The sequence below is a fragment of the Petromyzon marinus genome, chromosome 61 (genome assembly GCF_048934315.1).
Source record: "Petromyzon marinus isolate PM22_M1 ecotype Great Lakes invasive population chromosome 61, UKy_Petmar_22M1.pri1.0, whole genome shotgun sequence".
NCBI classification, from domain to species: Eukaryota; Metazoa; Chordata; class Hyperoartia; order Petromyzontiformes; family Petromyzontidae; genus Petromyzon; species Petromyzon marinus.
The window spans coordinates 5,493,943-5,507,760 of record NC_133727.1 but is presented as its reverse complement, the minus strand read 5'-3'; the positions used below and the strand labels follow the sequence as shown (position 1 = coordinate 5,507,760).

Genomic DNA, 13,818 nt, shown 5'->3' with positions numbered 1-13,818 from the left:
TAGTCTATGGGTCACTATGTGAGTCTATGGGTCTCTAATTGAGTCTATGGGTCACTATGTGAGTCTATGGGTCTCTAATTGAGTCTATGGGTCTCTATGCGAGTCTACAGGTCCCTATGTGAGTCTATGGGTCTCTATATGAGAGACGCGCCGCGTTTGCCGGCGTCTCGCCACGCGCGTCAAACGTCACGACTGTCTTTTTGACGGAACGCAACAACAACAATAACAATAAAACAACAACAATAAAACAACAACAACAACAATAAAACAACAACAACAATAAAACAACAACAACAATAACAATAAAACAACAACAACAACAACAATAAAACAACAACAACAACAATAAAACAACAACAATAAAACAACAACAACAACAATAAAACAACAACAATTAAACAACAACAACAATAAAACAACAACAAGAACAATGACGGATGCTTACCAAAGTAACCAGATAGTTCATCGGCGAGGCTTGACCCGGGCTCCAGGCGGCTTCAAAGCGGCACGGGAAGGGTGACCGAGGAATGAGTGACCTCGATGGAGGTCACGTGGTGGGGGGGGGTCACGGAAGGTCAACGGGGGGAGGGACGGGATAGGAGCGGAGGGGAGAGGGAGGGAGTCGGAGCGACGGAGACGAATTGACGAGGCCGTGCGAGAAGGAACTGGAGGCGGTTTAAGGAGCGTCTGACCGCACCAGCCGATGCGCCGCGCGGGTGCCTGCCATGGGAATGTGGAATTTCCACCGCCGGTTCGAAAAGGGGCTGTCGCACTTGCCCCAAGCCACCACCCCCCCCACTCCCCATAGCTCATTATGCTGTTAGGCCAACTTGAATTGGTATGATGACCATTATTATTATTGGCAAGCAAGCAAGCCTTTGATTAATCACGGTGCGTGTGGGCTCTCTATTAAAGCGGGCTCGCCTCCCGTCGGGGGTTTAATAACGTGAGCGTTTGCACATTTTGCCTCCTTTGTGAAGTTGCAAATTGATATTGACGAGCGGGCCCCGCCTTGTTTATCCGTGCGGTCCAGTCTGGTTATCCGCCGTGGCCCTGCGAGCTCGGTTTGACATTAATCCGCACGTAAGCGGCGGTGGTGTGGAAGGTGGCGGGCGGGCGGGCGGTTGGGTGTGTGTGGTGTGTGTGTGGGGTGTGTGTGGGGTGTGTGGTGTGTGTGTGTGTGGTGTGTGATGTGTGATGGGTGTGTGTGTGTGGTGTGTGATGGGTGTGTGTGGTGTGTGTGTGGGGTGTGTGTGGGGCGTGTGATGGGTGTGTGTGTGTGGGGTGTGTGTGGGGTGTGTGATGGGTGTGTGTGTGTGGGGTGTGTGTGGGGTGTGTGTGTGATGGGTGTGTGTGTGTGTGTGGGGTGTGTGATGGGTGTGTGTGGGGTGTGTGATGGGTGTGTGTGTGAGGTGTGTGTGGGGTGTGTGTGTGTGGTGTGTGATGGGTGTGTGTGGGGTGTGTGATGGGTGTGTGTGGGGTGTGTGTGTGTGGTGTGTGTGGGGTGTGTGTGGGGTGTGTGTGTGGGGTGTGTGTGTGTGGTGTGTGTTTTGAGTGTGTGTGGGGTGTGTGTGTGTGGTGTGTGTTTTGAGTGTGTGTGTGGTGTGTGATGTGTGTGTGTGTGGTGTGTGTGGGGTGTGTGTGGTGTGTGTGTGGTGTGTGTGTGTGGGGTGTGTGTGTGTGGTGTGTGTTTTGAGTGTGTGTGGGGTGTGTGTGTGTGGTGTGTGTTTTGAGTGTGTGTGTGGTGTGTGATGTGTGTGTGTGTGGTGTGTGTGGGGTGTGTGTGGTGTGTGTGTGGTGTGTGATGTGTGTGTGTGTGTGTGGTGTGTGTGGTGTGTGTGTGTGGTGTGTGATGTGTGTGTGTGTGGTGTGTGTGGTGTGTGTGTGTGGTGTGTGATGTGTGTGTGTGTGGTGTGTGTGTGGTTTGTGTGGTGTGTGATGTGTGTGTGTGTGGTGTGTGTGGTGTGTGTGTGTGGTGTGTGTGGTGTGTGTGCGTGTGTGTGTGTGTGGTGTGTGTGCGTGTGTGTGTGTGGTGTGTGTGTGTGGTGTGTGTGGTGTGTGTGCGTGTGTGTGGTGTGTGTGCGTGTGTGTGTGGTGTATGTGGTGTGTGTGGTGTGTGTGTGTGGTGTGTGTGATGTGTGTGTGTGTGGTGTGTGTGGTGTGTGTGGTGTGTGTGTGTGGTGTGTGTGGTGTGTGTGCGTGTGTGTGGTGTGTGTGCGTGTGTGTGTGTGGTGTGTGTGTGGTGTGTGTGTGTGGTGTGTGTGGTGTGTGTGGTGTGTGTGTGTGGTGTGTGTGCGTGTGTGTGTGTGGTGTGTGTGGTGTGTGTGTGCGTGTGTGTGTGTGGTGTGTGTGGTGTGTGTGTGGTGTGTGTGGTGTGTGTGGTGTGTGTGGTGTGTGTGTGTGGTGTGTGTGGTGTGTGTGCGTGTGTGTGTGTGGTGTGTGTGCGTGTGTGGTGTGTGTGGTGTGTGTGTGCGTGTGTGTGTGTGGGGTGTGTGGTGTGTGTGTGTGTGGGGTGTGTGTGTGTGGGGTGTGTGTGTGTGCGTGTGTGTGCGTGTGGGGTGTGCACAAACCGCGATAGCCACCTAGAGTGCCCCCGCCCCCCCAGAGGCGACCTCGCACGGGCCGACCGCCGTTCGCTCTGCCCCGGGGGGGGGGGGGGCGTTCCGGTGCCGACGGCGACGTTGCCGTACTTTTGTGCTCCCCGAGGGTCGGTGACGTTGTTCAAAAGCCTCGAATCCAGCAGTGGAGAGATTGTGGCCGTCTATGATTATTAACGATCATGCTGGCGCCTTTATACGATATATTACTTGCATGCATATACATCGGAACGATAAACTGATGACGTACACCTGCTGATGACGTACACATACTGATGACGTACACATACTATGACGTACACCTGTTGATGATGTACACCTGCTGATGACGTACACCTGTTGATGACGTACACCTGCTGATGACGTACACATGCTGATGACGTACACATGTTGATGACGTACACATACTGATGACGTACACCTGTTGATGACGTACACATACTGATGACGTACACCTGTTGATGACGTACACATACTGATGACGTACACCTGCTGATGACGTACACGTGCTGATGATGTAGTGATGACGTACTGATGACGTACACGTGCTGATGACGTGCTGATGACGCACACGTGCTGATGTACACGTGCTGATGACGTGGCTGATGACGTACACGTGGCTGATGACGTACACGTGGCTGATGACGTACACGTGGCTGATGACGTACACGTGGCTGATGACGTACACGTGCGTACGGGTACGTCATCGGAACGGGAAAGGGTTAATGGCACAGCTGGCAGCAGCGGCTATTTGCGGATCCTGATTCTTTCCCCCCCGCCGCGATGCCGCGCGATGTTAAACGTCGTCAGCGTTGGCGCGAGCGCTCGCTCTGCCCGAACAAACATGCTGCGGGGGAATGTCCACGGCTCGAGGCAAGCAATCGGGAGGCAATTAGCGGGCGCAGAGACACGAAAGGGCCGACTTCTCTCGTCGAAAATACCGCGGCGAGTGGCCAAGGAGGGGCTGGCAGGGGGGTGGGGGGCTCCAACAATAAACGCCCGCGCGCCGTTGACCCTTTCCCCCCTCCCCACCCCCGCGCTTTGACGCGATCATTCAAATTTGCCTTTTGACGCTCGCTTTTTGGAAGCGCACGGAACTCTCCGAGAGAGCTCATGTAAGCGAGGGTTCCGAGGATCGCGGCGGCGCCCGTCCGTGAGCCCCCGCGCTTAATCTGTCTCCGTAACAGAGCCGTCCGTCCGTCCGTCCGTCCGTCCGTCCGTCCGTCCGTCCGTCCGTCCGTCCGTCCGTCCGTCCGTCCGTCCGTCCGTCCGTCCGTCCGTCCGTCCGTCCGTCCGTCCGTCCGTCCGCACGACCGGCCGGCCGGCCGGCCGGCTGACCCGCACGCACGACGCTTCATTCCACTGTGCCAGGCGTTGGCACTGGACAGCCGGCACTGGAGGGCCGTTAATAGGAGTCCTCCTCCGGCTGGCTGAGTGCGGGGCTCATCACCAATTGTTTTAACGATCGTCCATTAAGAGGCCTTTTTTTTATATATATATAATTTTTATTTTATCGGAGAATAACGAGAGCCATGGCACCAGAATTAACGGGCGCCGCCGCTCCCCTCGCTCCCCGACACTGCTGCTAATGCTGCTGCTGCTACTGCTGTTACTGCTGCTACTAATGCTGCTGCTACTGCTGCTACTAATGCTGCTGCTGCTACTGCTGCTGCTACTGCTGCTGCTGCTACTGCTGCTGCTACTTCTGCTACTACTACTACTGCTGCTGCTACTGCTGCTACTGCTGCTGCTACTGCTGCTACTGCTGCTGCTATTGCTGTTACTACTGCTATTGCTGCTACTGCTGCTATTGCTGCTACTGCTGCTACTGCTGCTATTGCTGCTGCTACTGCTGCTACTGCTGCTGCTATTGCTGTTACTACTGCTATTGCTGCTACTGCTGCTATTGCTGCTACTGCTGCTACTGCTGCTATTGGTGCTGCTACTGCTGCTGCTACTGCTGCTACTGCTGCTATTGCTGCTGCTGCTGCTGTTACTGCTGCTATTGCTGCTACTGCTGCTACTGCTGCTATTGGTGCTGCTACTGCTGCTACTGCTGCTGCTACTGCTGCTATTGCTGCTGCTACTGCTGCTACTGCTGCTGCTATTGCTGCTACTGCTGCTACTGCTGATATTGGTGCTGCTACTGCTGCTGCTACTGCTGCTACTGCTGCTGCTACTGCTGCTACTTCTGCTGCTACTGCTGCTACTAATGCTGCTGCTTCTGCTGCTGCTACTGCTGCTGCTACTGCTGGTGCTGCTACTACTGCTGCTGTTGCTACTACTACTACTGCTGCTGCTACTGCTGCTACTGCTGCTGTTGCTACTGCTGCTGCTACTGCTGCTGTTGCTACTGCTGCTACTGCTGCTGCTGCTGTGCCCCGTGCAGGCGAGCTGTTCGCTGTTCTGAGAAAAGGAGCGCTCGAGATGTTGGCGAGGAGTCGTAGCGGAGTCATTAAGAGCCAAACTGCCTCGCTCGGAGCCCATTAGCGTCTTCTTGGAGAGGAGTTGATGACGGTTTTCTGAGTTTTTATTTTTCATTTTTTTATCGTCTTCATTTCTCAACCACCCCTCCGATCCCCGATGTGTCACGAAAAAATTTAACTTCAATGCCATAGCGGGCGATGGATTTGTTGTCGTTTAGCTGTCGTTTGTCGCCGCTACTGTGACAGGCGGACGACGACGAAGACGACGAAGATGAAGAAGACGACGAAGACGGCGAAGATGAAGACGACGATGATGAAGACGACGAAGATGACGATGAAGACGACGAAGGCGACGAAGAAGATGAAGATGAAGACGATGAAGATGAAGACGACGAAGACGATGAAGATGAAGACGATGATGATGAAGACGAAGACGACGAAGAAGATGAAGATGAAGACGATGATGATGAAGACGATGAAGACGAAGACGATGAAGATGAAGACGAAGATGAAGACGAAGATGAAGACGACGAAGACGACGAAGAAGACGACAACGGGACGGCGACGCTTTAAATGGTCACTTTTTGGCGGAATGAGAAATGCCGGGGAAGCTCTCTCTCACTCTCTCTCACTCTCTCGCTCGCTCGCTTGCTCGCTCGCTCGCGAGCCGAGCGAGCGAGCGAGCGTTATTTATTTACTTATCCACCCCCCACCCAGCCAGCTCGGCCTCCTGTCGGCACTTTTAGAACCGGGATTTAAAAATCTTCCGCGTCGCGCGAGCCGTGCACGTGCGGCGCACATCGCCCCGGTCGTGGCTCGCGGTCGAGGGAGTTCGAGTGTTCACGCGCGGTTCACGCGCCTACCACGCGTGGTTCACGTGAGGTTCACGCCTAGTTCACGCGAGGTTCACGTGAGGTTCACGTGAACCTCACGTGAGGTTCACGTGTGGTTCACGTGAGGTTCTCGTGTGGTTCACGTGAGGTTCACGTGAGGTTCTCGCGCGGTTCACGTGAGGTTCACGTGAGGTTCACGTGAGGTTCACGTGAGGTTCTCGCGCGGTTCACGTGAGGTTCACGTGAGGTTCACGTGAGGTTCACGCGCGGTTCACGTGAGGTTTAACGTGAGGTTCACGTGAGGTTCACGTGAGGTTCACGCGCGGTTCACGTGAGGTTCACGTGAACCTCACGTGTGGTTCACGTGAACCTCTCGTGTGGTTCACGTGAGGTTCACGTGAGGTTCACGTGAACCTCTCGTGTGGTTCACGTGTGGTTCACGTGAGGTTCCGCTCGTGAGGAGCGGCGGCGTGGGTTCGATTCCCCGCTCGCGGCCGACGCCCGCTGACGATTTTCTGGACGGGTCCTGGGCCTCCTCTAGGTCGACTCGGCCTCAAATGAGCACACCTGGGTGCGGTGTGTAGTAGTAAACATCGCCACTGGGGAGACAAAGGCGGCCGGGCGTGGTGCTGCTGGCCACCCACCCCCTCGTGCGTTCGGGCTTCGTAGGTGCTGCTCGCTAACAAACAGCACTTGCCCCTACAGTCTGTTAGAGGCTACACGGGGGAGCTTTGTCTGTGACGCACACCGGCATGACGTCACGCGAGATTGGACTGAGGGAGGTGGGGGGGGGGTTGATAAGGTCACGAGACGTAGGAAGACCACGGGGAGAGAGAGAGAGAGAGACACGCAAACTCTAAATATACAGCAGCAGGCATCAGGGTCGGGATCGAACCCACGACCTCCTGTACACCAGGCGAGGTAGTTAACATCTCCTAGCCGCCGTGATGATGATGAGAGAGAGATACACACAAACTCCAAATATACAGCAGGCGTCAGGGCTGGATTGAACCCACGATCTTCTGCACACCAGGCGAGGTAGTTAACATCTCCTAGCCACCTTGATGATGATGAGAGAGAGAGAAAGACACGCAAACTTCAAATATACAGCAGGCGTCAGGGTTGGGATCAAACCCACGACCTCCTGCACACCAGGCGAGGTAGTTAACATCTCCTAGCCGCCGTGATGATGATGAGAGAGAGACACGCAAACTCTAAATATACAGCAGCAGGCATCGTCAGGGTCGGGATCGAACCCACGACCTCCTGGATACCAGGCGAGGTAATTAACATCTCCTAGCCACCGTGATGATGATGATGATGAGAGAGAGAGACACGCAAACTCCAAATATACAGCAGCAGCAGGCGTCAGGGTCGGGATCGAACCCACGACCTCCTGTATACCAGGCGAGGTAGTTAACATCTCCTAGCCACCGTGATGATGATGATGAGAGAGAGACACGCAAACTCCAAATATACAGCAGCAGCAGACGTCAGGGTCGGGATCGAACCCACGACCTCCCGCATACCAGGCGAGGCAATCAACATCTCCCGGCCACCGCAGCGTCCAATTTTTGCAATTTGCTGAGAGCCCGGTCAAAGTTTGGGTTGGATGGTGGGGGTCGTCGGGGGGGGGGGGGTTGGTTGGTTGGTTCTGAAAGTTTCTGTTTTAACGCAGTGGGGGGGGGGGGCTATCTTTGTGTGCGCGCAGAGCGTGGAGGCTTCGGCGGACGACACCGGGGTCGCGGCCGGGGACGCCGCGAGGCCGCCGGCGACGGCGACACACCGGGAGCGGCGGGCGGGGGGCGTCCGTCGGCCCCCAGCACGCTCTTCGACTTCCTCAACCCCAAGATGGAGGCCCTGTCCCTGGACGGTCAGTCAGTGGGGCGAGTGAGAGAGCGTGAGTGAGAGAGCGGGCGGGCGAGCGGGTGGGTGGGTGGGACGAGTGAGAGGGTGAGTGAGAGAGCGAGTGAGAGAGTGAGCGAGCGAGTGAGAGAGAGAGTGAGAGCGTGAGTGAGAGAGTGAGAGAGCGGGCGGGCGAGCGGGTGGGTGGGGCGAGTGAGAGGGTGAGTGAGAGAGCGGGTGAGAGAGTGAGCGAGCGAGTGAGAGAGTGAGAGCGTGAGTGAGAGAGTGAGAGAGCGGGCGGGCGAGCGGGTGGGTGGGGCGAGTGAGAGGGTGAGTGAGAGAGCGGGTGAGAGAGTGAGCGAGCGAGTGAGAGAGTGAGAGCGTGAGTGAGAGAGCGAGAGAGCGGGCGGGTGAGCGTGCGAGCGAGCGGGTGGGTAGGGCGAGTGGGTGAGTGAGCGAGCGGGTGAGCGGTTGGGTGGGCGGGGCGAGTGAGAGGGTGAGTGAGCGAGCGAGTGAGCGGGTGGGTGGGCGGGGCGAGTGAGAGGGTGAGTGAGCGAGCGAGTGAGCGGGTGGGTGGGCGGGGCGAGTGAGAGGGTGAGTGAGAGCGCGGGTGAGCGTGCGAGCGAGCGGGTGAGAGCGAGGGAGTAGGTGAGCGTGTGAGCAAGGGGGTTGAGTTGGGTGAGTGAGCGAGTTACCTAATGAGTGCGAACATGCTAGCTAGCGAGTGGGTGGGTGAGTGAGTGAGTGAATGGGTGAGCAGGTGAGTGAGTGAGTGAGCGGGTGAGCAGGTGAGTGAGAGCATGAGCAAGTGGGTGAGTGAGTGAGTGAGTGGGTGAGTGGGTGAGTGAGTGAGTGGGTGAGTGAGTGAGTGGGTGAGTGAGTGGGTGAGTGAGTGAGTGGGTGAGCAGGTGAGTGAGTGGGTGAGTGAGAGAATGAGCAAGTGGGTGAGTGAGTGGGTAAGCAGTTCAGTGAGTGGCTGAGCAGGTAAGTGAGTGAGTGTGCGCGCGTGTGTTACTCTTGACGCAGATTTCACGCCGCATCTATTTGTTTTGACCGTACCCCCCATCAGAGCCGACGATTGCTCGCATTTTCACGCTATACCCCAATACCGATGCTCGGCCTGTTAAGTTCACAAACTCATTTAGGGCGATTTAAAATTCAGCGGAAATTCTTGAACTTCAATTTCCCTTTCTCCTCCCCAAGAAATGCCGTTCAGTCCCGTCACCATCGTCGTTATTTCGCCGGGAACAACTGAGGCCAATTAAAGTTTGTCGGTGCTCGCTGATGTGTTTTGGTATTTCGCGGTAAACTCTTCTTTTCTCTCGCCATTCGCTGGAGCAAGTTTGGCCCCGCGGCCTTTGACAGCGGCTGTGCTTGCGGTGTCGTTGCTTAGACCGCGGTGGTTATTTTAGAAATGTTGTTTTACGTTTAGCGAGCTGTAACTAAAACAATTATTTAAACTGTTTCTTTTTTTATATATATATACCTGGGAAGGCCTATTGAGCTACATAGCTCTTTTTTCAGAAGTGGCTTATCATCGTCGCGTGGAAATTTTAGAGTCGCCAAAGACTCTTAAAACGCGTGGTGATGTTGATTCTAAATGTAGAGGGAAAAACCGGAGGACCCATATATAATTTGAGTTTGCGTGTCTCTCTCTCTCATCATCATCATCATCATCACGGTGGCTAGGAGATGTTAATTACCTCGCCTGGTACACAGGAGGTCGTGGGTTATACCCCAACCCTGATGCCTGCTGTATATTTAAAGTTTGCGTGTCTCTCTCTCTCATCATCATCACGTTGGCTAGGAGATGTTAACTACCTCGCCTGGTACACAGGAGGTCGTGGGTTATACCCCGACCCTGATGCCTGCTGCTGTATATTTAGAGTTTGCGTGTCTCTCTCTCTCATATCATCATCACGGTGGCTAGGAGATGTTAACTACCTCGCCTGGTACATAGGAGGTCGTGGGTTATACCCCAGCCCTGATGCCTGCTGCTGTATATTTAGAGTTTGCGTGTCTCTCTTATCATCATCACGGTGGCTAGGAGATATTAACTACCTCGCCTGGTACACAGGAGGTCGTGGGTTATACCCCGACCCTGATGCCTGCTGCAAATATTTAGAGTTTGCGCGTCTCTCTCTCTCATCATCATCACGGTGGCTAGGAGATGTTCACTACCTCGCCTGGTACACAGGAGGTCGTGGGTTAGACCCCGACCCTGATGCTTGCTGTATATTTAGAGTTTGCGTGTCTCTCTTTCATCATCATCACGGTGGCTAGGAGATGTTGACTACCTCGCCTGGTACACAGGAGGTCGTGGGTTAGACCCCGACCCTGACGCCTGCTGCTGCTGTATATTTAGAGTTTGCGTGTTCTCCCCATGGTCGCGTGGATTTTTCTCCGGGTGCCTCCTGTTTAATCCCCCCCCCCCACATTTAGAATTCGACGTCTCGCGTTCAGAATGTTTTGGCCGCTGCTATAAATTTCCTCGCGATGGATGGCGAGGGGCCGCTTCGTTGAGCGATCATTCGTGACAGTCGGGCCGCTCCTGAAATAGAGCTACGTCGCTCAATGGCAATTATCCGGAGGAATAAAGTTTTAAAAAATAAAATAAAATAAAATGCGTGTTTAGATTGCTTTAAGAGGTGTAATGACCACGTTTTCGCCGCTGTGAAAACTGGAGATAGCGAGCCGGTTTGATGGATGCAACAAACGCGGAACGTTGTGAAAGGAGCGAGGCCAGATGCTCGCAGAGCAATTAGCGCAGCTGCTTTAGCACACTCCTGTGTCTAAACGAAATGCCCCGTGCACGGGCCCGTTACCCCAACCATCCTTTCGTTCGGCAAGGCAGGCGGCGACGGCGGCGACGGCGATGATTGCGATGATTTAAGGAACTACGCGCGCCATTATCCCGCTATCGCACGCGTGACGCACACACGCGCGTGCAAAAACAGTGAGCGTGAATATCGCCTGCAAGCTGAATAATGGACAATTTGGAGGCCAGCTTTTGCGGTGTTATCGGAGGGGTGTGTACCGCGGCGTACGTCAATGAGATGTCGAACGAAAAGACACGCCCTATCATTTACACCGTGCGCTTAACTCTTGTAGTCTGGTTGCCGTTGAATGGGGGGGGGGGGCGGGGGGGTGGGGGGGGGGGGGTTGGAATATAAAACTTAAATGAATTTCACAGCCGGGGCCGAGACTTGCGCGTCAGAAGCGCGTAGTCGTTGCTGAGACTGCTGGAGCGGGGAATCCGATGAGCTATGGAGCTCTTCATCACGGATGTCAAGTGTGTGGGGGTGGGGGTGGTGCATCGACGAGAAGTGTGATTCCTCCAGTCTGGAAGCAACTTATACGTACGTACGTACTACCCATAGACTAACACTGCCCATAGACTCAACACTGCCCATAGACTAACACTGCCCATAGACTCAACACTGCCCATAGACTAACACTGCCCATAGACTCAACACTGCCCATAGACTAACACTGCCCATAGACTCAACACTGCCCATAGACTAACACTGCCCATAGACTCAACACTGCCCATAGACTAACACTGTCCATAGACTAACACTGCCCATAGACTAACACTGCCCATAGACTAACACTGCCCATAGACTCAACACTGCCCATAGACTAACACTGCCCATAGACTCAACACTGCCCATAGACTAACACTGCCCATAGACTCAACACTGCCCATAGACTAACACTGTCCATAGACTAACACTGCCCATAGACTAACACTGCCCATAGACTAACACTGCCCATAGACTAACACTGCCCATAGACTAACACTGCCCATAGACTAACACTGCCCATAGACTAACACTGTCCATAGACTAACACTGCCCATAGACTAACACTGCCCATAGACTAACACTGCCCATAGACTAACACTGCCCATAGACTAACACTGCCCATAGACTAACACTGCCCATAGACTAACACTGTCCATAGTCTAACACTGCCCATAGACTAACACTGCCCATAGACTCAACACTGCCCATAGACTAACACTGCCCATAGACTCAACACTACCCATAGACTCAACACTGCCCATAGACTAACACTGCCCATAGACTCAACACTACCCATAGACTCAACACTACCCATAGACTCAACACTACCCATAGACTTAACACTACCCATAGACTCAACACTGTCCATAGACTCAACACTACCCATAGACTCAACACTACCCATAGATACTCTTTGTTTTTTTCGGTAAAGTCACATAGGTAAAATAAAATAAATGAAAACAACTCAATTAAATTAAATCACGACGTTTCGGAGGCAAGCACAAGCTTCCGTCTTCAGGTGGAACAGTCACGGCAGAATAGCTGTATCAAGTGAAGAGCTCTTGAGACGACCGGGATTATATAGACAGGTTAAGAGGGGGGGGGGGAGCCAGAAAGGGACGTGGGTGGGGGGGGAGGGCTGAGTTAAGCCGCGTTTTGTTATGCTGCAGGGGGGTTCGGGGGGAGAGATACACGAGTACATACAACTCACTGAAAGCAATGGAAACCGCTGTACAATTATAAGGCAGCTAAAGTTTGACATACAACCCACTGAGAGTAATGGAAATGGCTGTACAATTATTATTTTTTTTGGGGGGGGGGGGTACGATCTCGTAAATATAAATGTGCTTTGATTTAAAGCTTTCGTGACTGCAGTAATTCATATTCTTAGTTTTTTCGGTAAAGTCACTTTACCGAAAAAACTAAGAATATAAATGTGCTGTTAAACCCGCCACCCCTCCTGCGCGTCCAATTTTGTAAAGGTTTGTCACGTGAACGAAAAACGTGCCAAGTCGTTCCCCCGTTCAGCACCACCGGGGGCGCGTTGGCGGGTAAAACCCACGACACTCACAATTCGGGCGCGGCGACGTTTCCGCCGGCACGATCAGGCGCGTTCGGAAGACTCGCGCAAACGCGAAACGCGGAAGAGGCTTCGTTCGGGGGCCCGCGACCTATTCGCCGACCCTCGTGCTAACGAAGGCGAGAGCGGTGGTGCCGCGGCGCCGACCAAGACCCCGCGGACCCGAGTTCGATTCCCGCTCTCGCGGCCCTTTAAAAAAAAAAACAAAGCAAAAAACGCGGCGACCTGGGCGTTCCTCGCGGGGGCGGGGGGTGTGGGATCTGCCACGTGGGGGGGACCACGTGGCAGATCCGCGTCCCTCGTACGAATCTTGCCGGCGGTGGCAGCGTTAGTATTAATGGGGCGCGTCTTATTTGGCATTCCTCGGCTTATCGTGTACTTGCAGCCAGCGCGTGGTGACAGGCCCCCCCCCCCCCCCTTACCCCTTACCCCCTTACCCCCCCTCCGTAATGATCCGCCGGCTGCCCTATCTGTGGCCCGCCACCCACCCAACCCACCCTCCATCGCCGGGCGTCCGCCCCCCCCACCACCTCCCCCACTCCGCCGGCCTTCACTCCCGTCCCCAAACGTGACCGGGCGACAGCAGCGGCGGCGGCGGATTTCCGTTGCGGGACAGGGTAGGTGGGTGGGGTGGGGGGGGGGGTGGGGGGGGGGGCCGTGGTGTGGGGGGGGGGCAGAGGAGGCGATGCCCTCACGCTGCCAGGCCGTACATTGGCAGTCGCCTTCAAAGTCGCGCTTTCGCCGCGGGGTTCTCGATCGTGCGGTCTTCAGTTTTTTTCCTTCATCTTCCTCCCTCCCTCCCACCCCTCTCTCTCTCTCTTTCTTTCTTTCTCGAAACTCGTTCTTGCAAGCGAGAAAAATCACGCGCTCCTCTCGGAACTGGGCAGCCCCCCCCCCTCCCCCCCCTCCCACCACGTGCGCTCGCATTCTGAATCGGGTTTTTTTTTTAAGTTTAGCTTCTTATCAGGGAAGCCGCTTGCCGCTGTGGCTGCTGCTGCTAAAGAGAGAGAGAGAGAGATTCAGATATTTAAGATGAAAGTTGCATTGATATTCCACGGGCCCAGAGCACAGAAGCGGAATGGGGAGAAATCCGATGAGCTGTGAAGCTCTTTGGTCACAGATGTCCGGTAAGGGTGCACGGAGCTCAGAAAGTTATCACCACCACCACAACAACAACTGCAACAACAATCAACGATTGGCGTGCAAAGTATAGGAGGGATAAGCGAATCG

The 13,818-nt window shown here is 54.5% G+C and overlaps 1 protein-coding gene across 1 annotated transcript in view; it reads left to right on the top strand.

Annotated features, from left to right (window-relative positions):
* Positions 1–13,818, top strand: part of TDRD3 (tudor domain containing 3) — a 319,274-nt gene that overhangs the window by 205,389 nt on the left and 100,067 nt on the right. The window contains exon 12 of the mRNA XM_076053389.1: positions 7,568–7,729. Within this exon, the coding sequence (XP_075909504.1) occupies positions 7,568–7,729 (162 nt within the window). The remainder of the gene's footprint in view (positions 1–7,567; positions 7,730–13,818) is intronic.